General features: G+C 35.4%; 1 protein-coding gene across 8 annotated transcripts in view; it reads right to left on the reverse strand.

The window, feature by feature from the left end:
* Positions 1 to 27,411, reverse strand: part of RASGRF2 (Ras protein specific guanine nucleotide releasing factor 2) — a 320,212-nt gene that overhangs the window by 161,708 nt on the left and 131,093 nt on the right. For all 8 annotated transcript variants that reach the window (XM_074202754.1, XM_074202753.1, XM_074202752.1 and 5 more), the window contains 5 exons: positions 24,055 to 24,164; positions 23,027 to 23,145; positions 11,822 to 11,982; positions 10,379 to 10,445; positions 9,609 to 9,745 (listed from right to left, as the gene is read on the reverse strand). In XM_074202754.1, coding sequence (XP_074058855.1) covers positions 9,609 to 9,745; positions 10,379 to 10,445; positions 11,822 to 11,982; positions 23,027 to 23,145; positions 24,055 to 24,164 — 594 coding nt within the window. The remainder of the gene's footprint in view (positions 1 to 9,608; positions 9,746 to 10,378; positions 10,446 to 11,821; positions 11,983 to 23,026; positions 23,146 to 24,054; positions 24,165 to 27,411) is intronic.

Below are 27,411 nucleotides of genomic sequence, written 5' to 3' on the forward strand. Positions count from 1 at the left end.
GGGATTCGGTTTCCTGACATGGCGCTGGTAGACTGTCCAGGTTTCACAGGCATATAGTAAGGAGGTCAGCACAACAGCTCTGTAGATCTTCAATTTGGTAGTCAGCCTAATACCTCTTCTCTCCCATTCTTTCTTTCAGAGCCTCCCAAATACTGAACTAGCTCTGCCAACCTCATTGTCAATGTGTACCTCCCTGGAAAGGACACTGCCAAGGTGAGTGAACTTGTCCACAGTACTCAAAACTTCTCCATTTGCTCTAACCGATGGTTCTTTATATGGATGATGTGGTGCTGAGTAATGGAGCTCCTGTGTTTTCTTGGTGTCTATTGTTAGATAAAGATTAGCATAAGCAGCAGAGAATCTATCCATACTTCGTTACATCTCAGCTTCAGAGGTTGCATTGAGGGCACCATCATCTGTAAAGAGAAGATCATGCACCAACACTCCTCCACTTTGGTCTTGGCTTGTAACCTTTTCAAGTTGAAAAATTTGCCATCAGTGCAGTAGCCAACCTTGAGGCCATGTTCATGCTCAGTGAAGGCATTTGATAACATGGCTGAAAACATCATGCTAAAATGTATGGAAGCAAGGACACATCCTTGTTTCACCCCATTGGTGACTGGAAAATCTCAAGAGCATTGCCCACTATTCAGAACCTGGGTATGCATGCCATCATGAGACCAGCGTACAATACTGATGAACTTCTCCAGAACTTGAGAGGGAAAACTGAACTGACCCACAGATGGCAACAGAGGAGCAGAAAGAGAGTGGTAGCTTTCAGAGATCTGGTTTACAGCACTGCATTTGCTTGGTTGAGACTGAACATCTGCAAACATCCAGACTGGTTTGATGAAAATGATGGGGAAATACAGAAGCTGCTAAATGAAAAACAAGAACTTCACAGGGTTTACTAACAGGATAGTTCATCCATCTCTAAGAAGACAGAATTTAATTCCATCAAAAGTACAAGTAAAGATCAGAGAGATGCAGAACTCTTGGTTCAGTAAGAAGGCAGATGAAATTCAATTTTATGCAGACAGTAACAAACCAAAATGCTTTCATGATGCCCTGTGTCAAAGACCTATGGTGCATCTCAACTACTCAATGCTGGGGGATCCACATTGCTTAACGATAGGGACATGATCCTAGAGAGATGGACTGAACACTTCCATATTATTCTTAACAGACCATCATTAGTCAAGGCAGAAGCCACTGACCATTTACCTCAAGTTGAAGTCAATCAGTCCCTAGCTAAAGTTCCAAGGGAAGAAGAGATTTTGAATGCCATTAGGTTTCTTTCATGTGGCAAAACACCTATTGCTGATTCTATTCCAACTGAGATCTACAAGGTGGAAGGTCCATTGCTCATCCAAAAACTGACTGAAATTTTCCAGGTTATATGACATGAAGAGGTTATCCTCTGAGAATGCAAGAATTCCTCCATTGTCCATCTCTATATAGGTAAAGGGAATAGATTATCTTATGACAATCATAGGGTTATTTCTCTTTTAGTCATTGCTGATAACAGTCTTCCCAGAGTCCTTCTCAACAGGCTGATCCTTCACCTGGAAGATGGTCCACCTCCCTGAAAGCCAGTATGGTTTCAGAAATGCTTGAGAAACAGTCGATATGGTGTTTGCTGCCTGACAACTCCAGGGAAAATTCCAGGAACAGAACAGAGGTCTGTATACAACATTTGTAGATCTAACCAAGGCCTTTGATAACCATCAGTCACAAGAGTTTATGGAAAATTATGTTCAAATTTGGTTGCCCAGAGAAGTTCATCAGTATTGTAAATCTCAGCTAGGTAGTACAGTGGATATTACACCAGGGCTATAGTCAGGGAAAACAGTTCAAATCTGATATCAGACTCTTACCAGTGAACAAGTCTTTTCCCTCTGTTTGCCTCAGTTTCGTCATCTGTAAAATATGGTTAGTAGTAACCCTTTCCTCTGAAGGAATCAAACAGTAGTGGGCATTGAGTAAGCCACACTGACCCCAACCTGTGACTCAATTCTGGAGATAGTTCAGTTCCTTTTCTATTCAATTATGGATCTAATCTAATTTCTCTCTTATGAGAAAACTTTTTTCAATTGTGAGAACACCATACTGAATTGTTTGCACCTAACTCTGCATAGCAGGGAAGCTGGACCACCTCTACTTGTTGCTTAGAGACCCTTAACTAAGGACCTAGATTATGCTGACCAGAAACCCAGTCAGATCTAAAGACTGATATAAGGAGTTTTCTCACAATTATACATCTCAAGCAATCCATATTTTATCTGAAAACTGCCTGTGTACAAATTAAACATCTGTTGTTTTCATGTTCCTTTGATTGAATAACAGGCACCTCTTCGAATTTCAGGGAATTGTACTTCTTGCTCTCCCCCTCCCAACTTGGAAAATCCCTAATCTTTCCTCCATTTAGAAATCAGGTTACCTAATTTTATATCCTACTTGTTTTCTTTTAATCAATTGATCCTACTTGATTAGTTGTTTTTAATGTACAAAAAAATTATCTTCCCCTATATTTGGGGTATAGTGCCAAAGCTGAGGAAAGTCTGAAATCGATCTGGCATGGAATGAGCATGCATTACTTAATAAATAGGGTTGTTGTGAGATTCAAGGAGATAACTTGTTTTGTTTTCTTTTTTAATAGTTATTTAGTATTTTATTTTTCCCCAGTTATATGTAAAAATTTTTTTTTAACATGAATACTTTTTCTTGAGGTTCCTTTTGGGGGTCTATGTTTTCTTTCATAATATGACTATTATGAAAATTTTTTGCATAACTACACATTCTATATCAAATTGCTTGTTCTCTCAATGGTAGAGAGGGAGGGGTAGAAGGAAGGGAGAGAATTTGGAACTCAAAGTTTTAAAAATGAATGCTAAAAATTGCGTGTGTATGCATATCTATCTTTCTTTATATCTTTGTGAGTCATCTGCACAGAGATGATAATTAAATCCATGGAAGCTGATGAAGTCATTAGAAAGTATCTAGAGAGAAGAGTTCTTGCCCAAGAAAAAAAGCCTTGGGAAATGATGTAGATGATGAATTAGAAAAGGAGAGGGAGAGAAGGAAAGGTCAGACAGGGAAGGCAGTGTCATATAGACAGATAATTGAATATATGTCATATGGCAGATAAGAGTGCTAGGGACTGGAGTCAGAAGACTCAGATCAAATTCAGCCTCTGACATTTATTAGCTATATGACCCCGAGCAAGTAATTTAACATACATTTGTCTCACTTTTGTCAACTCTAAAATGTGGATAATAATAGTCCTACATCACAAGGTTGTTGTGAGGAGCAAATGCTGTGTCTGTGTGTGTGTGTGTGTGTGTGTGTGTGTGTGTGTGTGTCTGTGTCTGTGTCTGTGTCTGTGTCTGTGTCTGTGTCTGTGGTTAGTACATTACCTTGAACAGAATAGATGGCACATAAATGTTTTTTCCCATCCTTTCCCCCTAGAGATATCTAGAAGAACAGAAACTCTGAAAAGACCTTTCAATTTGGCAAAAAAAGAGATCATTTGTAACCAGAAAGAGTATTTTATTTGAGCGATGACAATCAGAAGCTACATTATATAGGTTTGGTGAATGAGAAGAGAAGAAAAGCAGGGGAAATTATAAGCAAACAGCTTTTTCTAAAAGTTTCACTAAGAAAAGGAGAAAATCTAAAGAATACTAGTTTGACTGCTGGGATAACTGGAAGTTAGTATGGATACCTTACCAAGATAAGATCCAAATGGTTACAGGACTTAGACATAAAAAACAATACTATAAACAAATTAGAAGATCAAGGACTAGTTTACCTGTCAGATCTATGGAAAGGGGAGCAGTTTATGACTAAGGAAGAGTTGGAGAACATCACCAAAAACCAATTAGATGATTTTGATTACATTAAATTAAAAAGCTTTTGCACAGATAAAACCACTGTAACCAAGATCAAAAGAAATGTAGTAAATTGGGAAACAATCTTTACAACTAATGATTCTGACAAAGGACTCATTTCTAAAATATACAGAGAACTGAGTCATATTTTTAAAACAAAAAGCCATTCCCCAATTGACAAATGGTCAAAGGATATGCAAAGGCAATTTACAGAGGAGGAGATCAAAGCAATTCATAGCCATATTAAAAATGCTCTAAATCATTAATTATTAGAGAAATGCAAATTAAAGCTTCTCTGAGGTGCCACCTCACACCTCTCAGATTGGCCAATATGACCAGAAAGGATAATGATCATTGTTGGAAGGGATGTGGGAAATCTGGGACACTATTACACTGTTGGTGGAGCTGTGAACTCATCCAACCCTTCTGGAGAGCTATTTGGAACTACGCCCAAAGGGCAACAAAAATGTGCATACCCTTTGACCCAGCAATACCACTACTGGGTCTATATCCTGAAGAGATGATGAAAAAGGGTAAAAACATTACTTGTACAAAAATATTTATAGCAGCCCTGTTTGTGGTGGCAAAGAATTGGAAATCAAATAAATGTCTTTCAATTGGGGAATGGCTTAGCCAACTGTGGTATATGTATGTCATGGAACACTATTGTTCTATTAGAAACCAGGAGGGATGGGATTTCAGGGAAGCCTGGAGGGATTTGCATGAACTGATGCTGAGTGAGATGAGCAGAACCAGAAAAACACTGTATACCCTAACAGCAACATGGGAGTGATGATCAACCTTGAAGGACTCGCTCATCCTATCAGTGCAACAATCAGTAGCAATTTTGGGCTGTCTGCAAAGGAGAGTGCCATATGTATCCAGATAAGGAGCTGTGGAGTTTGAACAAAGTTCAAGGACTATTCCCTTCAATTTAGAAAAACACAAATATCTTATTGTCTGATCTTGTTACCTCTTAGACTTCTTGTCTCTTCTCTAAGGATATGATTTCTCTCTCATCACACCCAATTTGGATCAAGGTACAACATGGAAACAAAGTAAAGACTGACTTTCTATGGAGGGTTGGGGGGAGGGAAGTAAGATTGGGGGGAAAATTGTAAAACTCAAATAATATCTTTAATAAAAATTTAAAACAAAGAAGAGATGCAAAAAAATATAGCAAAATCTAGTGAAGTTCTCTTAAGAATGGGGAAGTATATTTGTAGACAGTACAGAAGGAATCAATAGATAAGGAGAAGTCAAGATTGAAGACTTGGGGGAGAGGTTGGAAAATCATGAGTTTTTTTGGCTTGGGCTATCATTTTTACATCTGGTGTATACATGGATTTTTTAAAAACCACTGAATCATTTCTTTATAAATCTATTTGCTTGTAAGTGATGGAGAAAACCAATAAGCATAACCAAATTCCCAATTCAATTGAGACATAAGTCTTTAGGAGTCAAAATTAGTCACTAATTTGATGATAGTTCTAATATCTTTTAAAATCATTTTCCTTTTCACTCTGAAGGTTGTATACATAGGACCTTTCCCTCTGTCTCTGAGGAGTATTATGTCTAGTAGTAGAACAGTAGAATTTAATGATTTTTTTAAAAAATAATTTCAAACTGGTTGCTTGAATGACTGGAATAATTCATGGATCCACTATGCCCAATGAGTGTAAACTATCTTTTTGTAACATTTCCAATATTTGTCATTTTCATCTTTAGAAATCTAAGTTGTTTCAAAATGTATTTTTGTTTTGAGAATTTGGAGCACATGGCTATAAACAGTTTGTATTTCTTCTTATGAAAACTGTTTATATCCTTTAACCTACCTTTTGGAGACTGGCTCTTGCTATTTTTTGTATCAGTTTCTAATATATTTTATCAGACTTTATCAGACATAATTGATATGAAGTTCCTCTTCCTACTTGACAGTTCTTTTCTTATTCAAGTAGCACTAATTTTATTACAAGAGAATTTTAGTTTCAAGCAATAAAAATTGTTTGTTGTATTTTTAAATTATCATCAATATCCTTTATTTGATATTCTTCTAATAGGCAAGACTTTGAAAGTAACTACTTCCATTCTCTTCTGATTTTTTCTCAGATATCTACCATTATTCTAAACCTTTATTTTGCAAAACAAAACAAAACAAAAAAAAAAAAAGAGGGCTAAAAAAAAACACCCTTGAAAGCACATCCTCACATCAAAGGGTTTCTTGGGGGTGGGGGGGAAGAGGAGGCAGGGCATAGAAATATATTTTGAACATAAAAAGCAAACTTGTATGAATACTTTCTCTTAGATTCAGAATTTGAAAGGAGCATCCCCTGACTGTCCCTAATTATTCATACATTCCTTAACTTCACCCTGGGAGTACTAAAAAAAATTAATAAAATTTTCCAAGGTTGCTTCCTTAACCAAAAATTAAAGTGAAGGGAAGAACCATGAAAATAAAAAGTACCTTCTCGCAGAAACATTCACCAAAGGAAAGCAGGATGTGTAGAAGTTGCTACACAGGTACACACATTCCCATTATGCATACATATTTTTACATATGCAGATGTATGCTATTTCTCTCTACTCTATCAATAAGTTTCTTCTTTCAAAAATCTCTTAAAGACTCAGAAAAATTTAACATGGTTCCCTTAAAAATCTAAATTTTGAAAGACTGAATTGCATAGAACAATTAAAATTGTACTTGAAAACAACATACTGCTTAATATTTTAATGACCAGCTCAATCAAGTATCATTCTTTAACACTAATCATGTGGGAACCTTTTTAAAGAAAAAAAAATTTCTATATTCTTTTTTATGTTCCAGTTTAGTGTATAAAGTCCTGTATAAGTTTGAAATATTTTAAACTACGTGGGTCTCACTTTCTGAAACTGCAATTTTTTACAACCTAAAATTGTATGAATAATTAATTACACCTTTAAGTACTATTTGAGGCCATAATTAACTATTGACATCACCAATATAACACGTAAGTAGCTAATGGCTCCCAAACATAATTTTTTTCTATCAACTATTTATAAGCATAAAAAAAGATGAAAATTTGACCAGTTACCAAAAAACCCATTGCATTAATTTCATGTTCCAATGTTTACCCAGGCTCACTATCATGCTTAAAGGTTTGTGGCTCAAGTCTCCATAATTATAGGTTTTAACTAAAAAGGTTTTTAACTAAAAAATTCTCTAAACTTTTCTTTATTTGTGGAAGTGTCACAAATATCTATGTTTTTGGCCAAATGAAGAACATTCTAAAAAGCTTCCCTCAAATCACCAATGAACATTGAACTATAACACAGAAAAGGGAAACAAAGAAAACACATCTCATTACTGATTTTCTTCCTAATTCCTATCCTTGAAAAGACCTGAAATTAGGTTTTTGCTTACTCTAATTAGGAGTGAAGAATTTAAAATATTTCTCTTTCCTACTTTATCTTACCCTGCCATAGAGATAAACAAATTCTGACTATACTTTAAGGATGTATCTGTATAGAAAAATTAACTGAACACAGCACTATGAATATTGAATTTCTGGTAGACCTTATAAGCAACTATACATTCTACCTGGCTAAATCTATAGAAAACAACTGGATTCAAAACATTAATTTTACCATTTAATTGATACTAGAGAATTCCAGTCATTTTAGTCTTAAAGTCATAGACTTAGAAATGAATTCTTTTACATGTTCTATTTGCCAACAATTGGTAGTTAGCTCCCCTATCAAAGTAAAAAACAAATATTTGCTCTCTCTTATTACAGACAAATAGGGCAGCTAGGTGACTCAGAGGGTAGAACACTGGATCTGAAGACAGGAAGACCTGAGTTTAAATCTAGCTTTAGACTATTACTAGCTGTGTGAACCTAGGTAAGTCACTTTACCTCTCTGTTTGCATTATTCCACAGGAGGAATTGGTGACCTACTTCAATCCTTTGCCGAGAAAACACTTGATCCACAGGGGTCACAAAGAATCAGACATGACTGAATTATGGAACAATAACAATTATAGACAAAAACTATGCTGGACATTATGTATGGTTCCTATCTTCCTAACTTTCAAATGTAATTGGGAATGTTAAAAACAACAATAATAATTATAGTCATAATTCACATTAATCAATAAATCAGTCAGCATGTATCAAGTGTCTACATTATGCCATGTACTAGGGCATAGAGGAAAGTCAGTCCTTGCCCTCAAGGAGCTTATATACCAATAAATACAAGGCAAGATCTTTATGTACATTGTATATATTATATATACATATATGTAGAGAGATCTATATCCACATATAGATACATGTTTTGCTTTGTAGATACAAGATGATATGATCATTATTTTTATATTTGTATAGATAGAAATCTATATTCTATGCATATATATGCATATGAAGAGAGAGAAATGATTATTTTTCTCTTATGTTAATAACCAATTAACACTAGGGAGATACAGGATTTTTTCCCTTCTTATTTCCTCATTCTCTATAAGGTCAAGTCAGTCTCTGAAATATAAGATTGATAGTGAGACTAGAATTAAACATTCTCCTCAATCTTGTTCAGACCCCACCCAACTGGATGTTCTCAGTATTAAGGGGGGGGGGTAGATTCTTTGTCTAGATTACCTGGGTGGTCTGGAAGTAAGAGAAATATAAACAAAATCATGTCCATTAGAATAAGTCCATCTCTCATTAAGATTTATTTTTGTGATTGTTAACCAGAGTTGATCGCCATCTCTCAGGAACACCCACTTTTCTAAGGGCATATAAGCATCAAGAAGCCATCAAGATCTGTCTTTAGTTCAGGAGAGATGGCCAAATGATCACCCTTTTATTAAATATTCAATAGCTATAATTAATGAAATGATTAATTATTCAGAAATTGAATTTCTCAAACTTTTCATTCATCACACACTCTCTCTATGTGATAGCTAGGAGATAATAGAGGGAAGGCATTAGAATTGGGTTGGGGAAAGTTTTCAGTAAAAGATGGGATTTTAGGATTTAAAGAAAGCTCGGGCAGAGTGAAGGAAAGAAGGCATTCTAGGAGTAGGGGTGGGGTGGGGGGGGAACCAGCAAAAATATCCAGAGCTGAGAGATAAAGTGTCTAGTTCATGGAACAGCCAGGAGACCAGTGTCTTTGGATTGAAGTGTATGTACAAGAACGTAAGATGACAGAAGATTGAGGAGGTAAGAGGGGGCTAGGTTATGAAGGCCTTTCAATGCTAAACACAATACTTAGTATTTGATCCTGGAAGTGGTAGGAAATCACTGGAATTTACTGAATAGGGAGGTAATGTGGTAGAACCTTCCCTTTAGGAAAATCACCTTGGTAGCTAAATGGAGCACTGGAGTAGGAAGACACATGAGGGAGGTCAATCCAGATGGCTCCAAAGGAGAAAGTCAGGCTGGTGACTTTGTATAGCATCACCTCACTTAAAACAAATATTTGCTCTTTGACACTTGCATGTCACAGCATCACCTCCCTGATGTCATGGTCTCCTTTAAAAAGGAAGGACAAACATCAATCATCACCTACTGATACTGAGGAAACTAAAGTGAGAATAGACTAACTAGACCAAGTGGTCATATGTCTAATTAGAGACAGTATATATTAAATTTATTTTAACAACAATCTCTGAAAATTTCCCTTTGTGGTCTTAGAACCAAACAGATTATAAAAAATCAGAAGTGGGAAAAGCATCTACCTCACCTGACTTATATCACTTGTCCAGGCAGCTTTTTCTTGGTGAGAAGGTGCTAACAAGACAACTGTGAAAGGAGCAGAATCTGGAGGTTCCACCACAATCTTAAAATCCAGGTGTCCAAAGACTTGCCCAGAACCTTTTGCTTAATAAGAGAAGAAACATATTATTAGGTACAAAAACCATAAAACTTCCTTGCCATCTAGTCCTTTTTTGCAATGTAGATATGTTTTTGTACCGGCAATTAATTTTACTTTCATACACCTCTCTGATACAATTTAAGAATTACTGCTCCCATTAAACAAGTGAACCTGAGGCCTAGGGAAGACAATGGATTGCTCAAGGTTTCAAAGCAGGTGAGAGTCATGGCCAAGTTTTCCTGATCTCTGGTCCAGTGTTTTCTGCTACTTAAAATGGTACAATTATTATATGTCAATTCAATTTCTTTTTTCTCTCTGTAGTGGTCTAAAACATGATCCACTTTGCCAGAAGAAATATATAGTCTAATATGAGCTCAAAATAGTTATAAAAGATCCACAAATTAAATAGTTAAATAATACTCATATAATAGAGAAGAGCAAAAGACTAGTTCATCTCTTTTACTTTTTCAAACTAAGTGTCCTCAGGCAGAGGGAAAAAGGCATTATTACTTGAACACTACATTCTTAGAACTCATAAAATGGATATCATTTCAATGATGGAATATAGACTGTGATGCTATTTTAAAAGTCTCTAGCTTGAGCTGAAACTCAATTATAAGCAGCAGACTGTGACTTACAATCATCTTCACTTGCATCTGGCTCCTCAATCAAGGTACATTCTATGAGGGAAAGAACACCACCTGTCTGTAGAAACAAATCACTTCTTAGCAAGAAGATTCTAGAAGGCTTACAAAGTTATGTATGATTTTAAAAATTCTATTATTTCTGAAGATTTCAAGTGAGAGAAGGCACCATACTTCAAATCTATGCTATATTCAACATGGTATCTTTTTTTTTTTATAATTACTATACTAACCCGGACAAAGAATTTTCTCTCATCTCCCTCCTCCCCTTCCCCATCCACCAACTTTTCCTCCCTCCCACATTGCTCAAATACTTTTTAGAGAAAGGAAATGGGTTATACTTTCACAAATACAGGAAACACGTTTTACTCCATCTCCCAAACAACCTCAATCTTGCCAGCTCTCTAATGCAGTTGCAGAGACTCACCTTAGGCACTGAAAGGTGCTATCATGTGCCCAGGATCACCTAAAGGATAAGTGTGTATGTGGCTAGACTTAGATCCAGGCCTTTTTTTTTATTTTCATCCATTTTGATATGAATTTTTCGAAGTTACAAAGTTTCCCTCCACCCTCCCCTAAGTTGGGAAAGGTCAAGTTAGCATTTTAAATACATATTTAAGAATTAGTAGTTTTGGACATGAGGAATTAGGATTAAGGGAAAAAGATACATAAGAGATAATTTTTAAAAAGTGTTCATCAGATTCGGTAGGGGTGTTTTGGGTTTGTTTTCCTGTGTATTTTGTTTTATTTTGTTTTTCTTACTCTGGTTGGGGAAAATATAGCCCATAATCTGTCAAATATGATTGCCCTGATCCAGGCCTTCTTGATTAAGAGATACCCCTTTATTGGCTAAGTCACTCTTCCCCTCACATATAAACTACTAAGAAATCTCTTGTAAATAAGGATTCAATGTACTCAGTAGTACCAGGAACAGCCTAAGAATGTACAATTCACCAATGGGGTGACTCACCAATATGATAAAATTCACCAATGATAGTCTAAAGAATGGAAAAATCTTGTCTATTTTGTTTAGGATATTTTCCCCTATGTAGAGATAATGTGAGGCACACTTTGGTTGACCATTTAGCAAATTTTGCCTCACTAAACTAGATGCTCTCCCACCCAGGGATATGGATACGTTTATTTATAGTTCAACAACTGTCGAATGATAATAATTTTTGGTGTCTAGTCCATGAATTTAATCCAATTTCTTTCTAGTAAAAACATTTAAAATTGAGTTTCCATTATTTTGGATCCAAGTTTTAAAAAAAGGCAAAATTAATCATTGGTAACCATTATCTCACTAATTCTATGATTGTGAGAATTCTTGCTGAAATAATGTGGAATACTAGAAAGCTATTTTATCATTAAAAAAAAAAAACCCTGAACTCTTGTTGGAGTGTAGTTGTATATGGGGTAGTTATATAAAAACAGTACCTTCAGCAGGTGTAGTTTTCCTCCTGAACTTCTTGTACAAATTAAAAAGTGTTTTGTAAATAAGAAGCATTGTCTTTCTCCTTCTTTTTTCAAAGACAATGAGCCCAGGCGAACTTTACTAAGTTTCCCCCTCTCAACTGAAGGGACTTGAATGAGAGAACCTGGTGATTACAAAAAGTGAAGAATACACAGCCATTAGAATTCTGTTTCCCAAGTGAAGCTTCTTTCAGCGGCAAGCTATACCAGGGCCTATTCACTTTAAGACACAAAAAGGATTTATATTTTTAACTCATTAATGCCAGGGAAATCTGAACAAGTAAATTTCTTTAAACTACAATAGGTGAAAAATAAATCAGATTAATTCTGAATACCACCAAATAACAGTTTTGTTTTAAAATGCTTATATAAAATCATTTTTAAAAATTCAATTCATTCTTTATTAACCCAAAGAAACTCTGAACTTAAGATTTTAGATGAAAATCAAAAGGCAATACGTATCCAAACCCTTCTGTGTCTTTTAATTGAAGGATTTGATGTGTAATGTGTTTAGGTTTGTAGGTCTAATAATAATAAAGTGGAAATGGAAAAAAATTTACTTTCACAGAAGTAATTAATATACCAATGGTATAATACCAAAAATATTAGAGATTTAGATTTTATCTTAAAAGACAACTTATGCATCTCTTGAGCATCTTAAAATTACAAAATATATTTAGCATATTTATCGATGCATAACCTGATGAAGGCATTCTTGTTAAGTATTTTAAAAGTCTACTTTATCTTGATAAAATTTAAAATAAGAGACAAAGAGGCAAGATAAAAAGTTCTTCCCCCTTCTAACACATAAACTGAAAATGCCATTTTTGTACCAATTCCTAAAACCTAGCTAGAATTGATCAGCTTCACACAAAGCTTCACTTGGAAAGTTCTTTCTACACAAAACTACACAAATGTGAGATACTAAGCAGAAAGTTGATGTAACCTTTGGAGTACTTTTCACTACTTCCAGACTCCTTTGCCCTTAGAAAAAAATTAATGAAAAGTCTACATTTTATTTCAAAGCTAAACAGAAAGATTATTCTGAAGGATCTGTGTATCTTCTGTGGTATTGATTTTCTGAATTCTGCTAGATGACCTGATATTGTTTAAAAATGATTGTCTAATTCATGACCTACCCTGAATGAAAAGCCTTCATCAGGGAGATCTTGTGATAATTTTTTCATGTATTGATTGATTTTTGTCAATAAAAATGTCAGCAGATATAAAACATTGAAATCACATCATATTCTGTTCCCAGAAAGCTTTTGTGTTAATAGCAAGATGCACAATTTTTTTTAATTAAAGCAATTTATGGATTGTGGAAATAATAGCCCTCACCTCCCTCCCCCCCCACCATAAATTCCTGTCTCTAAATCTCATACCTCCTCCCACTCCTCCCCCAATCCATTTAGGTTGTTTAGGGGGTGGGTGTCCTAGAAAAATACACGAGTCTGTGGGTAGGCTTGAAAGAGGGAAAGGAGGCTGCTTGACAGATGAAGTGGGAGGATATTCTAGGCATAAGTAACAGCAGGGAAAGAGATTTGGAGGCGGATGTGGGAGTGGGAGAACGGAACAAAAGGGCCCAGGAGGTTTGAGTGAAGTGAAGGGAGTGGGCAGTGAGTAGACTGAAGTGAGAGGGGCAATGTGGGTAGAAGCAGACTGGTGGAAGGCCTTGAAAGTTAGAATGACTAATTTGAAGTAGAAGAGGAAAATAAAAGAGAATAGAGCTTTCCAGACATGGAGATAAGATGAAGAGAAGACGGATGGTCAAAGTTGTTAGAAAACAAGATTTAAAGAAATAAAAGTATAGTTTTAACTGAAGGGGAGAGAAGCTGGAGTTAGCATGGCTAGTGAGACGCTTAATACTAATTCAGAGAAAAAAATCCCTGGATTTAGCTGTAGGGACAGAAAAGAATTAAAAGCAGGATTAGGTAATATTCTGGTTAAAGAAAGTCACCAAAAGGAAAGGCTCAAGAGAATGTTCATGGGAGTCACAGTAAACAGCAGAATATTCCAAAGGGATCCTGAAACTGGACCAAATAAAGGGAATAGAATGAAAGAAGACATCTTATGCTGAGTTTAAACTAGATGAAGACAGCCAAGTGAAGGGCACAGCAAGGTATTTGGGACTACATAGGGAACTTGTTATGATCCTCCAGTCTAATTAAATTTGAAGACTCTACTATTTACACACACACACACACACATATATATATATACACAAATATGTGTACATAAATATAAATAAAACAAGTGGTTATCCAGCTTTAATTTGAAGAAATATAGTGAGAATTTACTTCTCCCCCAAAGCAACTAACTGGTTCTAATCTGAATTTATCCCTCTGCAACGTCTCCTTACCGCTATTAATTTTGCACCAAGGGCCAAGACAAGTATAATTCATCTGTCTCCACATAGCAGCCCTTCTAATATTTGAAGATAGTCATCAAGTCCCTTCTAAGACTTCTGTAGGCTAAATATACCTATTTCCTCTGGCCAGTCCTCCATAACAATAACTTGATGAGGTCTTTCACCATACTGCTTGCTTGCCCTCAGCTTATCAATTCCTTTCCTAAAATGTGATTATCAAAGTTAAATCAAGTGTTGCAAATCTGGAATAACTAGCACAGACCACATCTACAATGGCACATCACTTAGAAGCATCACTTCCCTCATATAGACCATTTGCCTCTCAGTGCAATCTAAGGTTGCATTAGTTTTTTTGGTTGCTATACCACATGTTTGACTGTCTCAAGCTGAACTTGTAATCTCTTAAAACCTTTAGGATAAAATGAAATAATGTATGTAATATGCTTTGTAGATTTTGAAGCAATGTGAAAATGTTAGAAATTATTATTTTTTAGACAGGTATATTTATGTGACCTTTTTGTACTTGAGACCATTTTGTACTTGAGAAACTAATTTTTTGAATTCAAGAAGAAAGTTTTCATTTATCCTCATTAATCATCTTACTAGATTCAACCAAATGATCCATTCAATTCAATAATCATTTATTTAAGCTGCTATATAGATTCAAAAAAAAGAAAAAAAGAAAAATCAGTACCTGCCCTCAAAAACCTTATATTCTATTGTGAGAGACAGTAGAATGATTAGGGACAGCAATACAAGATAATTTGATGGGAGAGATAAAGTCTTTTGTAGAATGTACTTACTGATCTGTGTCTAAAAGGAAGTGAAGAATTTTAAGAAGTTAAGGCAGGAACCTTTTTTTTTCTGCCAGGGGTAATTTAGATATTAATAATATCATTTAGGGGCAGCTAGGTGGCATAGTGGACAGAGAAACCGCCCTGGAGTCAGGAGGAACTGAGTTCAAATCTAGCCTCAAACACTTAATAATTGCCTAACTCTGTGACTTTGGGCAAGTCACTTACCTCCACTGGCTTTCAAAAGCAAAAAACATATATATATATATATATATATATATATATATATATATATATATATATATATATATATATATATATATAATTTCCTTGCTTTATCTGGTCAAACATTTAATTCATTCCTAAAAAAGCTTGAAATTTATTGAATTTTGAGTCCTGCCTGTGGTTGTCATGGCAATGCCAGACCAAATGGCTAAGGCCTGCAGGCTGAATGCCATCCTCATTCCCCACAACCCCACTCCACTCTCACCCCTGTCCCTGGGCTAAGATGAGAAGGGAGTACATTCCTGGGCATGACAGCAGATAGAACAGTGAGTCTAAAGTATGGCAAAGAAACCTATATGTCAGAATCCAAGAGTATGTCGATGGGGATCATATTAAGTTAGTTTATAAAAACAGGCTACAGTCTAACTGGGAAGGGGTTTAAATATTAAATTGAAGAGTTTGTATTTTTATGAGGAGTAACAGGCAATCACCAAAGATTTTCTTACTCCCATGAAGGAGATTCAAAGCTATATTTCTGAAAGATTGTTTTAGCAACTATGTAGAAGATGGACTGGAGAGGGTGAAGACTGAAAGTAGGGAGATTAATGAAGATTCTATTTGAATTTTGCCTTGTTTATCCAATATGTTATTTCTCCAAGCTTTGCCAACTATGAATTTTTATCTTCTATGTCTTCTGAGGCAGGTGGCACAGTGAATGGAGAAATTACTAGGTCTAAAGTCAGGAAGAGTTGGGTTCAAATCAATTAGCTGTGTGATACAGGGTTGGTCACTTAAGCTCTATTTGCCTCAGTTTCCTTAGCTGTAAAATGAGAGTAATAATAGCATCTACTTCCTAGAGTTACTGTGAGTATAAGTTTATCAGAATTATGTCTGTCCTACCCCATTCTATGTTCTCCATGACCCATCATAAATCACTGGCTAAAAATCAAATATCACATCTGATAATTTTTATTACCCTATGTTGTGATTTATTTGAACCTGATGGCCTGAACTCACCTATAATAATCTCTTACTATCTTTACTTGCTTAGCTTAGTCCTTATTAACTAATTTTTGTTCTTTTCAGACCAAAATGACCTTTATAGACCAAAGTCCATTTTCTCTGTCAAAAAAAAAAAGAGAATAAAATTAAAGGATAAGCAGCTCTTACCTTCTTTCTGTCATTTGTTATCATTATCTATTGCATCTATTCAAAGCAACAGTCTTTGATGTTCTTCTTTTCCTCAAATAGCTAAAATAACTATTAAATATTGGAGAGGCCATGGGAAAACTGGGACACTATTGTACTACTGATGGAGTTATGGACTGACCCAACCATTCTGGAGAGCAATTTGGAACTATGCCCAAAGGTCAATAAAACTATGCATATCCTTTAATTCAGCAAGACCACAATTAGATTTCGATCCCAGAGATCATAATAAAGGGAAACATACCCACAAGTACAAAAAAATTTATAGCAGCTCTTTTTGTAGTGGCAAGGAATTGGAAATTGAGGGGATAGCCATCAAATAGAAATGTTGGAACAAATTATGATATATATGAATGTTCTCTTGTTCTGTTCTATTATTCTATAAAAAACTAAGAGTGGTGGACGAAAAGTCTGGAAAGACTTACACGAACTGATGCTTAGTGAAGCATAACCAGAAGAACATTGTACACATTAATAGCAACATTGTGAGATGATCAATTATGATGTGATAGAAAATGCCATCCACATCTAGAGAAAAAACTATGGAGTCGGAATGCAGAACAAAGCATATTATGCTCACTTTTTTTTTTTAGGTTTTTTTGTTAGGCAATGGGGTTAAGTGGCTTGCCCAAGACTACACAACTAGGTAATTATTAAGCGTCTGATACCAGATTTGAACCCAGGTACTCCTGGCTCCAGGGCCTGTGCTTTATACACTGCACCACCTAGATGCCCCTTATGCTCACTTTTAAAAATTTCTTTTATTTTTTCTGTCTTTCTCATGATTATTTTCCCCTTAATTCTAATTCTTCTTTTACAAAATGACTAATATACAAATATATTAAACATGAATGCACATGTACAACCTGTATCAGATTTTTCACTGCCATGGAGAGAAGGGAGATGGGTAGAAAAATGTGGAATTCAAAAGCATCTTTTCATGGAATTGGAAAAAATAAATTTCTCATTATGATAACAAAAGCTAGCACACATGTGTGTGTGTGTATATATATATATATATATATACATATATATACATATATATGTATATATATATATATATATATATATATAATTTTAAGGTTTGCAAAGTTTTTCTTATAAATGATGATAATAGCAGCTAAAATTTATGTAGAACTTATCTCCTAGGCTCTATGCTAAGCACTTTATATAACTATTATCTTATTTGATTCACCACAACATACCCGGGAGAGAAGTGCTATTATTGCCCACTAACACAGATGAAGAAACTGAGGCAAACAGGGGTTTAATGACTTGGCTATTCACTGTGCCACTTAGTTTCCCAAACCTGATTAAAAATAAATATTGGTTATTCTCCAGAAACTAAGACAAAAGGTACAAATATATTCTGATTTTTCTGGTCACAGCAACTCAGATAAGGTAGAAAAGATCTAATTTCCTTTGGTACAGGGAACACCTACTGGGGTGAAATCACAGGTCTTTCAAAATAATATTAAAAGAGACTGCCGAATGAATGGTTAGTTTATGTATCCATCCTTGTATAGTCTTTGATTTGAATTTTAAAATAAATACTTCCCTGAAAAATGAATTTCTTGGTAGATGTTATCTCTGAAAACTGAGACTGCATCCAACAAAGAGACTATTCTCATCATTGAGCATTTTTTAACTTTGCTTACAAAAACCAAATGTCTGAATGAAAAATGAAAAATTAAGTGACGACACTTGGTGATTTGTCAGCAAAACTGCAAGTAAACCACATGTTTGGAAATCTGAGCTACTAAGTGCATTTCATTTTGCATCCAGATGTTTAATGTCATATTGATTCCAGCTGTGTAGAACAGATCCCTTTTGCCCAGGGATGAAATCACATAAAGAAAGAGTTCAAATGTCAGACAAAAATGACTATAAGTGCATTCTCTGATTCCAAAGGAACTTTAGCCATCTGTGTATTTAGCCTTATTTCTTTAACCTAGTTTAGTACTTTGTAAGTGACATCAGGTTCCTTAGTTTCTTTCAAAGCACAATGTCCTTAAGATCTTCAGACCATGCAGTGACTGGATTATTACTATCAGGATTGACATTGAGAACAAAGATATTCACAATCTCATTTTCTGATTTCATACAAACCCAGAGATCCAGTAGGCAAAGTAGCAAAGAGATGAATCAGGAGATTCATGTCTTCTGATATCCCACATAATAAGATATGTCCAACTGGTTTCAGTGTTATTCAATGGACTCAACAATTTGATCAATTTAGTGTGAGGATTTTTCTATATTCCCTGAAGTCCTAAAATGATCAAACAAGAGTAAAAATAGCTTCTAGCCCTAGGTCTCTAAGGGAGGGACATCTTTTTAGTTAAGAGACATTAATTAAATGCATTATATTTAATCAAATATCCTTCATTAGATCATATGTCCAAGTTAATGCAATGTCATGATCACATTGTCCTGGGAAGGTCAGAGTCATTGAACTATTAGAGAGATCATTTTATAGTATAGTCTGAAAGATATTTCAGCAGCAACTAAAATTCTTGAATGGGAAGTTAGGTGGTACAATGAATAGAGTGCCAAGTCTGAAGTCATATCTTTCTGAGTTCAAATCTGGCCTCAGATATTTACTAGCTGTGTGTCCCTGGGCAAGTCACATCCCCCTGTTTGTCTCAGTTTCCTCATCTGGAATGCCATGATCACATTATCCTAGGACGGTCAAAGTCACTGAACCATCTATTATAGAAACTGTCTTATAGTATAGTTCTTATAGTCTGAAAGTTATTTCAACATTGACTAAACTTGACTTATTTAGATTAAATTCACTATAAAGCTCAATTCAATGATTCAACACAAGCATGAATTAGGTGCTGAATGTGTATAAAGCAAACAGAACTAGAGGCTTTGAGACCAAGAAAAAAATAATCTTGGTCTTTATCATCAGGAAGTGAAACAATTTAAGGGAATGACAGAATTAAGACTTGTAACCTACAAGTATGATTCATAGCAAAATGTGATTAAATACAAAGTAGAGGTTCAAAATACTATGAGAAGGGGCAGCTAGGTGGCGCAGTGGATAGAGCACCGGCCCTGGAGTCAGGAGTACCTGAGTTCAAATCCAACCTCAGACATTTAATAATTACCTAGCTGTGTGGCCTTGGGCAAGCCACTTAACCCTGTTTGCCTTACAAAAACCTAAAAAAAAAAAAAAAATGAACCTAGAAGAGGGAGTGATAAAAATCAGTTGGAAGATTGAGGAAAATGGCACCTGAACTAAGCCTTGACTTCAATAGGCACTGGTGTGAAGGGGGTCTATTAGGCTAGTCATATAGCCTACAAATGCAGGCAGAACAATGAGGTTCTAACATGGAAAAAAGAGTACATCAAGAAGAGTGTTCATGAAATCACAATGGAAGGGAATTAGGGTTTGCAGGGAATGGATTCTAGGTGAAGAAAATTTAAATTTATCTTGTTAGGTAATATGAAACAAAAAACTTTGATCAGGGGTGAAAAGTGATCCTAAATAAACAAGATCAAGGGAACAAAAGAAAGGACCCTAGCATAATACACAAAGCACAATGATTGGAGCTCCTGTTGCAATTTTCTGAAAGAACATGAACAAGAATGACATAAGCTATATTGGTTGTGATATCTTGATTGTAGATTGAATTCTGTTCATTTGGTCAGCCTGAATTAGAAGGGTGGCAAATTGAGTATATTGAAAGTAATCTACGATGCAGAAAATTATAATGAGGTTCTAGTATATTCAATTTATTATTTGGGAGGAGTATTAATTTTTACCGGATGCTAGGGTACGATTAATGGCAGTAAAGGTAAACAGAATGGTACTCTAGCACACCATAGGTATGCCCTATATTTATTTCAGCTACTTTTATCTTTAAATAAACATTTCATAAATATGCATGAAGCTACACAATTTGAGTTTTACTTTTTAGGTATAATCCTATATGCAAGAGAAAATAGAGACATTTTCAGAAATTTACAGATTTATTTTTTAAATATTTCATTATATATTTTAGTAATAGTATATATGGGAAGGGGCAAATTTTTAAAAGAGGAGTTGTTTGGTTTTTTTTTAGGTTTTTGCAAGGCAAACTGGGTTAAGTGGCTTGCCCAAGGCCACACAGCTAGGTAATTATTAAGTGTCTGAGACTGGATTTGAACCCAGGTACTCCTGACTCCAGGGCCGGTGCTTTATCGACTACGCCACCTAGCCACCCCAGGGTTGTTTTAAAATTATTTTCCCACCTTTTAAAAAAAGATGAAATACTAATCAACTAAAAAAGTAAATCAAATTAACTGAGAAATGGGATTATATTTTAATTGGCATAGACAATTTCCAAAATTTAAATACACTTAATCGTTCTCTAACCTTTTAGTGTAGATCCATAAATATCAAAGGATGACCACATCAGAAATGGACTAGTTTCTAAATCCCTCAAATAAACTCCATTTCATTTTTTTTTAATGACTAGGCCTGTTACCTAGCTCCAAAGTGAGAATAGTTCAAATTCTGTCAGACCCTAGGAGAAAAAGGATATGGGGTCTTTCATGGAGCATGTTACACCTTTTAATACTTCAGAGTTAAAACTTGGGAGACAGTAGCAAGTGTCTTTAAAGTCATGATGATTGTTTAATGAAGTAGTCATCAAAAAGGTGACCAGATGAAAACAATGTCACTAGTACCAATATTTCTACATTGTCATTGATCAGGCTACTTTCCATTTTAAGTTGTCTTTTTTAAACCTTTATTGTCATTTCTAAACATGCCACCAGAATCAAAACAAAAACAGAAAATTCTGCTGAAAGGCAAATCATTTTAAGAACACTTGTGATCTATAAATACTGTAATGAGAGAGGCAGAATTACTAAGAACTGACAAAGATGGGTCACACTTGCAGCTCACATAATTGCATAAACATCATAAAGCTATTAATCAGAAGGATGCTGTTCTTCAAAGAAGATAGACTCAAAGAAGGCAACCGTTCAATATATTTACACTCTAAATATTTTCCATTATGGTAAATTTCTCAAATTGAGAGAAAATCTGTGTGGCAAGAATGTGATAAATATTCACAAAAAGTATTTTCAGTAATGATAATTTTTCATGCAAGTCCTTCCATAACAGATTTAATTCTGAGAAAAATAAATTAATTCCAAAAGCTTCTTTGTCTTTTTCTCAAAATTTTGGTGCCTTTGGGTTAAGGTTTGTCGATATTTCCAGTAACTACAGAGGTATTATAAAGTCACAAGTACATGTATTACAAGGCCACATTAATTCATTAGAAGGCCAATAAGAGACTAAAAAAAGTTGATTATAAAGCCAAAGTAAATTAAGTCTACTCAACTCACTTTATATTCCATTGTTATTCAAAGAATGTTAGAGTTTGAAGCTAATTTTTACACAAAAAAATATTACCAAGGTTTCTTAACATAATTTGAGTTTTCTGTCCTTATAATCAACAAGTCAAAGAAAACAGAATGGCATGCATTAAATTTTTTCAGTGATGTGCACAGTGTAATTAATGTATCTCATTAGATAATGTAAAGACACAGTGATAATAACTCCTTTTACAAGCACATTTTGGCATAACAGTTTTTCCACCAGTTTCCTTGAATAACATTAGACACACCATTAGTTATAAGCCCTTCCATTGAGTTAATTATGATCCAAGACTTAGACCTCTGCCAATTTTTGAATGCTGTATTTATATTACCAAAAAATGATGGTAGAGGATCCTACTGCTTTTAGGACATTCCTAGAAGAATACCAAAGCTCCCAAAGTATCCCTTAACGACATGGCATATCATAACATCCATGTTAATGAATCGAAGGACAGTTACGGAGATGCACTAGCAATATACTGATTCTTCTCCACTCCCTTTGACACAAAGGTTTTCTGCTCTTCTGTGGTTCAAAGCTTCATGTGCCAGGAAGTGTCCCCAAAAACATACAGAATAAACAGGGAGGCATGTGTTAAATTTACCATTACCCAATAGCTGCCAACACTTGTTCCAGTTGATGCCAGTCATGACATGTCATTTCATCTGGCAGCCAAAGTTACCCAGTGTAATCAAATTATATTGTGTGGGGCCGTTCCTGAGGTGCTGATGAAAAATGGGAACAACAGGCAGCTGTTTTCACTCCGCACATTTTCTCCACTGCTTTGTGAGAGAGCTTTGAGTAGTTCGAGCTTCTCTTGTGCCTTTGCTTGGATGTCATCATCGCCTGACATCGCAACATCAATTGGCCAGACAGACCTGTTTTCCATGGAGCTGTAGATAATATCTGGTCCATTGAGGATGATAGTCCAGTCAGAATGCAATTTACTGGCCCATTCATGCTTTACTATTATTGTGTTGCTGTTTTTCATGGCCCCTGAAAAGAAATAGCACAAGGGTGGGCCTCAGCCATAGCCCAAAACCCACCTGCTAAAGGGGGATAACTTGTTATACATTACTTGTCCTAGGTGAACAGCATCGGCTTTATAGCATTATTTGTTTCCCCAGATGCCCTGTTTCTGGAGCTGCCAAGTATAATGTTATATTTGTGTCTGCCATGACTATGCAAAGGCTTACCTTGTCGAATAAAAGTCTGGCTGGTATCTAGCAATATATCACAGCCTTCCACTATCATTCTTTCTATGGCAAGGTTTTTCCGTATGTTTTCAGTATCACTCACTTCATCATGCATTATCCTGTTAGACACAATGTAAAAAAGATGTTTTCAAATGTATTTTTTACAGTAAATCAAAGTAAGGAAATAAAAAAATTAGCCAGGACCTCCCTTCTCTTCTTACTGAAAAAATTAGAAGCAGGTCAGTATCAACTCAATTCTTAGGTGTTCTAAATGTCAAAAGTACCAAACAAAACAAGGATGTGCCTCACTATTTCAAGTAATAAATTGGGATGATTATATTGAAGATATACATCTTAGGAATAATGATATTTTTACAGAAATTCTCCTAGCAGCATCAATTGAAATGTATAAGAAACAAATGAGCTTTATATCACATATAGTAATATAGCATAGATGTTAATTAGTGTCTAAACATGAAAAGTAAGTAGAATCTATGTTTGGGCTCATAGGATTTGACAGAATAAATTATGCTGTATTTCATCAATTCATCCATGAATTCTTGTGAATATGAATCATACATTATAACAGATGATGGGTTTGAAGAATACAGTAAATGTTACTTAAAACGATAAGAGGATTATCTTCAAGTTCAACCCCAGAAATGTACCTAATCTCAATCACAAAAATTTGTCATTTTTTTAATCTCAACAAAGAGTATCTTCATTGATTTTTCACTAATGTAGATGACATTTTTGGTAATATCTATATGTAATTAGATGAGGAAATGAACAGTTAACTGAGAGACAAAATATACAAAAAGAGTACATATTATTTTCCACATCTCCATTATTATATTCCCAACTTGTTACTGAATGTGTGGCTATATTAGGCTTCCATATAGGAAAACAGTATACAAATACCCCTGGCCAACCCCCAAATCTATAATATGAAAGATTTCATTCTAAATAACATTGTCTACCCTACTACTCTGTCAAGTCAAATCCTGGAGGAAAAGTTTCCAGCATACCTTGAGAGTTCTTCTAGTTTTGATTTTGCAAATTCCAGACTCTTCCTTTCCACGTGTTCATGAGGGGTATGAGCAAGAAGTTCATGGAGTGTTATAATATACCGGGGTATCTTCAAAGAAATAAAGATTAATGTTAGCACTAGTTAAGGGGAACTAATGTTAGGACATTCATTCTCTATAGTTTTGAATTCAGTCCCTTGTCATTTCTTTGTAGCTAATAGTAAAACATGTCTCTTAAAAAATGCTTAAAAAATCACAGTGCTTCTATCCTCACATTCTTAACATTTCACAAAGAATATACAGGAAGCCAATCAAATGAAAAAGGCAGTGTGGTAGATGGAATAATTGGTAGCTTCTTTTTAAGTATTTCTTTAAACAGGAAAAGAAGGACTTCCAAATTTTTTTTTCCAGTGAAACTGATATGACTATCATTAAATCATGGCAACATTGATAGGTTGTTAATCGGGATGGATTTGTCTCCTTACAAAATAAATAGCATTGGCAACTCAGCTACAGCTGGTTCTCAAGAAAAGCTCTCCAGTCTAATGGGTCTGATACCCTGACACCTCCACACACAATGCCTAATCCTCAAAAGTAGAAAAGTACCCTTTTGAACTTAAAGATGTCTTTGTATTATTGCTTTATAAGAAAATGAACTTTCACAACTTAATAATAACTGACATTAGCCAAATTGTGCACTCTATCAATTTTCAACAATATCCTCTGACCTCTATAGAACTTTTAATATTTAGAGGAACTAACATAGTACATTATTTGATCCTCATACTAGGCCCATGAGGTAAATAATATAGATGTCATAATTCCCATTTTATATCCATCTTCAGACAGATTTGCTAGCTGTGTGACCCTGGGCAAGTCACTTCACTCCATTTGGCTCAGTTTCCTCATCTATAAAAGAGCTATAGAAGGAAATAGTAAATTCCAGTATTTCTGCCAAGAAAACACCAAAATGGAGTCATGAAGAGTTTGACTCAACTGAAATGACACAACAAATAGCTGAAGGTAGCAAGCAGTTCATGAATCCAGGGCTTGCTAGAATTTCAAGTCCAATGTGGAATCTTTACCACACCTCTCAAAATTACGTTATCCAGGACAGTTTAGCTAATTCACAATGGTTTCACACATTCATACTTAATCTGAATTAGAACAAAGTATGTTTTTTTTTTAGTGGGTTGCAGGAACAATTTTTCTTTCATGCTGTGGCTTTGTGACCCTCTCTGCAGATGATTAGGAAAAAGGTTTAAGTATAAAGTGGTTAAAAAGTTACCTCCTCTGATTTTGTGCCAGGAAATAGATACAAATGATAAGAACTGTTTTTTGGATAACATCCTGAGGCAACTGATGGAAGAATGAGCAGCTAACTAAGGGATAAAACATACATAGGGGATACACTTTATCCCAAATATTTTCATCTACAGCTCTGTTTTTAACCTAATGTTGTTTCACATAGACAACAGATGTCTTACAATTCCAAAGACTCTAGATAGGCATCTCTGAAGGAAGCGATACCACTATCACAGGACATTCAGCAGAGTCTATGCTTGGACCATCTTAATGATAGGGAAAGGAATAAAAGTAAGAAATAAGAAAGAATGTGCTGCCCTCTTCTAGAGATGAAATTGCTAGCCCATCAGAGTTAAGACATAGTAATGAACTTTTCCCCCAAAGCCACAGTTAAATATTTGTACTGATCATCCACAGTCTCTTACCAATAGTATTTATTTGTGAGTTGGCTGGCCCAGCTTAGTCTGTGGCTACAGAGCAGAGCAAAACAAACTGAATATTACACGGAAATGAATCCATGACCTTGTCCTCATTAACAGGGTGCTCTAAGCAGTGAGGTAGGCTAACCACAGCACACTTGACTATTCTGAATGATGGGAGTGTTATCCACTTGGCAGGACAGGATTTGCCCTTTGGACTATATAAGCCTATAATCAAAATTTCCCCCAGTAAGTTTGTTATGCCTCCATGAAAAACAAAGATGCAGATAAATGCCAATTAGCCATGGTAAAGGGGAGTGGGAATAGGTTGCATATACTCAAATGTTCTATTAATTCACAAACCTAATTTTAGCCAATACATCAACATCCTAGTCCATTAATTAAGTCTTTTATGATACAGCTGCTCTCTAGGACAAATATTTCACCTTCTTTCCCTTTCTAACTCTCCAGTGGAAGTAATAACAAGCAACAAAAACTGCAAAATGGCAGGCACACTAGGTGGATGCTAGAGCACAAGAGGGCCTGGACAAATTCCAAATTCCAGTCTAGATCATTAGCCCCCATAGAAGAGTTTATTCTAAATTAATTCAGACAAGTTAGGGAAAATATCTGAGTCAATCACAATTCAGCTTTTAATTATGGCTGACCAAGACAGCTGTCACATTACCAACCTGACAGGGGAGTTTATTTTCTAAGTTGATGTTCTAAAAGAAGCCTTGAGCATCCCTTGAAAATACTGAATGAAAGATGACCCATACTTAGGATCACTTTCAAAGAGTGAATGTCCACACCACTAAAAGTCTGTGTGCAACTATCTGAAAAAGTATTAGCTAAATTGCTATCATTCATTTGAAAAGAAAAAATGAGACTGCTGACTGCATTATTCTGTTTACCAAATTCTTATTGTCAAAAGCCTTTACTGGTATGATAATTCATAAAGTGAAGGTTTTCACATCATCCTAGGGTCAGTTATAGAGTTGGAGGGGACCTAGTCCAATGCCCCCATATTACAGCTTCAGAGAAATAGAAAAGTCAAGTGGCCTGTCCATTAACAGATTGAATACAAGTCTCTGACTTCTAGTTCCACCATGCTATGCTCACAGTCAACTAAATTTACTTTCAATCCTTTTGTTATTGTTCAGTCAGTTCAATTATGTCTGACTCTTCATGTTCCCATTTAGAATTTTCTTGGAATGGCTTTCCATGTCTTTCCCTAGCTCATTTTACAGAAGGAAACTAAGGTACATGGTTGGTTAAGTGACTTGTCAGGGTCAGACCATGTTTTAGGCCACATCTGAACTCAAGCCTTCCTGATTCCAGGATCAGTGCTCTAGATTCACTGCACTACCTAGCTATCCCTTTTAGTCACAGATCAATAAATTGTAGGTAAAAGAATCTGATAGACATTTTTCCATTTATGTCCCAAAGCAGAAGATGCTTCTCCATTGGTCACTGACTTGTATATAGATAAAAGCTGACCTCTACTAAGCACATTCCCCTTCTCATCCCCATCCCCTCCTGCCCCTCAGCCCTTACACTATCAGGAGTTCACAAGGAGGTAAGAAGTGTATGTGGGGGGAATGAGGGAGTTGACAAAAACACGTTAATGTGG

This window comes from Macrotis lagotis, chromosome X (genome assembly GCF_037893015.1).
Source record: "Macrotis lagotis isolate mMagLag1 chromosome X, bilby.v1.9.chrom.fasta, whole genome shotgun sequence".
Taxonomy (NCBI): domain Eukaryota; kingdom Metazoa; phylum Chordata; class Mammalia; order Peramelemorphia; family Peramelidae; genus Macrotis; species Macrotis lagotis.